Source organism: Danio rerio, chromosome 21, assembly GCF_052040795.2.
Source record: "Danio rerio strain M-AB ecotype USA chromosome 21, GRCz13ab, whole genome shotgun sequence".
Taxonomy (NCBI): Eukaryota; Metazoa; Chordata; class Actinopteri; order Cypriniformes; family Danionidae; genus Danio; species Danio rerio.
Genome location: NC_141041.1, coordinates 357,501 through 360,000, shown reverse-complemented (window position 1 = coordinate 360,000; position 2,500 = coordinate 357,501). Strand labels below are relative to the sequence as shown.

Here is a 2,500-nt window from a genome sequence, read left to right as displayed (position 1 = left end):
CCTAATTCCCCTAACCTGCCTAGTTCCCCTAATTACCCTAGTGAAGCCTTTACATGTCACTTTAAGCTGTATAGAAGTGTCTTGAAGAATATCTAGTCTAATATTATTTACTGTCATCATGATGAAGAGGAAATAAATCAGTTATTAGAGATGAGTTATGAACACTGTTATGATTAGAGATGTGCTGGAGAAATCTGCTCTCCGCTACACAGAAATTGGAGGAAAACCTAAACAGGGGGGCGAATAATTCTGACTTCAGCTGTACATCTGTGCACGTATTTGTGCATGTGTATCTGTATGTATGTGTGTGTATGTGTGTGTGTGTGCTTCACCTTGGGCAGTGTGTTGGCCAGCAGGCGGTCCAGCAGTCTCTCTGAGTCGGCTCCGGTCACCTTCATCTTCCCGAAAGGTGAAAGGTCGATCACTCCCACCGCCTGCATCACCTGCGCACACTCGCGGCCCACCGGAGCAAACCAGTTCGTCCTCCTGAAGCTGGGTCTGCAGACAGGACCAGACACACACACACACACACACACACACACATACACACACACACACAGTTCAACTGCAGTGTCTGCGCTGTCTGCACTAACAGATCTCACCTGTCTCAGATCTGTGATATCTCTCGATGTGTGTATGTGTGTGTGTGTGTGTGTGTGTGTGTGTGTGTGTGTGTGTGTGTGTGCTCACCTGTATCCAGTGTGGTCTCCAGGTTTGTGGAAGTAGTGTGGCTGCTCCCAGCCGCTGTGGAAGCCCATGGAGCATCGGTGTTTCAGCAGCTCATACACACCGCTGACCCGCACAGTGGGCCGGCCCGCGAAACGCTCCTCTTTGGGGAAACCCACTGAAACAGCAGCGGGGGGATTCAGTATAATACAGCAGAGCCACACACACACACACACACACACACACTCCATAAGACTCTCTCACACACACTCACCCACACACACACACACACACACTCCATAAGACTCTCTCACACACACTCACTCACCCACACACACACACACACACACACACTCCATAAGACTCTCTCACATTCACACACACACACACACACACACACACACACACTCCATAAGACTCTCTCACACACACTCACCCACACACACACACACACACACACACTCCATAAGACTCTCTCACACACACTCACTCACCCACACACACACACACACTCCATAAGACTCTCTCACACACACTCACTCACCCACACACACACACACACACTCCGTAAGACTCTCTCACACTCACTCACTCACCCACACACACACACACACACACACACACACTCCATAAGACTCTCTCACACTCACTCATTCACCCACACACACACACACACACACACACTCCATAAGACTCTCTCACACACACTCACTCACCCACATTGTTGAAGCCGTACGACTCTCTGGCTTTGGCGCAGACGTACGGGACGGTGGTCCAGTGGCCGTAGCGGTTCGGGTCGCACTCGATCAGGTCATACGGTGGTTCACCATTAATGATCCAGTCGCTCAGAAACCTTCCCACGCCGCCAGAGTGGATGATCCCATACCTGTCAATCACAGCACACCTGTCAATCATCACTCAAGATCATCACTGAAGGTCAAAGGTCAACACAGACTCATTCCTGAAACAGTTTTGCTGACCGCATTACATCTGCACATCAATAATGCTGCAGCATGATGAAGTATGACTCCATAACCGGCACTCTGGAATCACACTGAATCACTGCTGTCACCATGACACAAACCGCCGTCTTTCATCTGAGGAATATCGCTACGCTATGAAGCATGCTATCTATCTCAGTATGAGCTCTAGATGAGATGACTGTAATGCTCTGCTAGTGCTCTGCAGACCTCTATTAATAAGCTTCAGTCTGTGAAGCTGCAGCGTCAGAGTTCTCAGCAGCTCCAGCAGATATGTCCGTATTGTTCTGTATTGATGATCAATTATTGCTTCTTCCCTATAAATCTGTGAATAACCCAGCTCCTGTTCATCTGACCCAGCTTCTGTCTCGCTACAGCCCAACCCGCTCTTCAAGAGCTCTACACTCAGGGCTTCTGAAGAGCAGAGTCCACTAAAGGAGGTCGAGTCTTCTGCTTTATGGCTCCTGAACTCTGGAATAGTCCTCCTGATGATGTCGAGGCTCAGACACACTCTCTCAGCTCAACACTAGAGTACACACACATCTCTGCAGTGACGCAACCCCTTCACCTCTGTGATGTGGATAGTGCTGCTTTTAAACAATAGCTAGTGTGAAAACACTATAGAGCTTGAACTAAACTGAATGTGAGTTTGGGAAATAAATAAAATACATTTGGAGAAACTGACATTTTCCATAACAAATCAGGTTCAACATGAACATCAGAAATACTTGCAGAAGTGGACACGAGTCAGAGTAAACAAAGTGAATCTCAATCTCGGACGAAATCAAAGGTGCTGCATTGAATCACTAATGAAACTGAATCACAGTTATTGGACTGAATCAAATTAGCTGAAC

At 47.9% G+C, this 2,500-nt stretch overlaps 2 protein-coding genes across 5 annotated transcripts in view; one reads left to right on the top strand and one right to left on the bottom strand.

Annotated features, from left to right (window-relative positions):
* The window catches only part of rad23b (RAD23 homolog B, nucleotide excision repair protein), a 250,111-nt gene that overhangs the window by 226,055 nt on the left and 21,556 nt on the right, over positions 1-2,500 (top strand). The gene's annotated exons all lie outside the window — the stretch shown is intronic.
* Positions 1-2,500, bottom strand: part of dmgdh (dimethylglycine dehydrogenase) — a 21,335-nt gene that overhangs the window by 7,819 nt on the left and 11,016 nt on the right. For all 4 annotated transcript variants that reach the window (XR_015519771.1, XR_015519772.1, XR_015519773.1 and 1 more), the window contains exons 8-10: positions 1,383-1,552; positions 691-844; positions 333-498 (exon numbers count right to left, since the gene is read on the bottom strand). Coding sequence is in view for 1 of the 4 variants with exons in the window: in XM_087300471.1 (XP_087156597.1) it covers positions 333-498; positions 691-844; positions 1,383-1,552 (490 nt within the window). In the remaining 3 variants the exon portion in view is untranslated. The remainder of the gene's footprint in view (positions 1-332; positions 499-690; positions 845-1,382; positions 1,553-2,500) is intronic.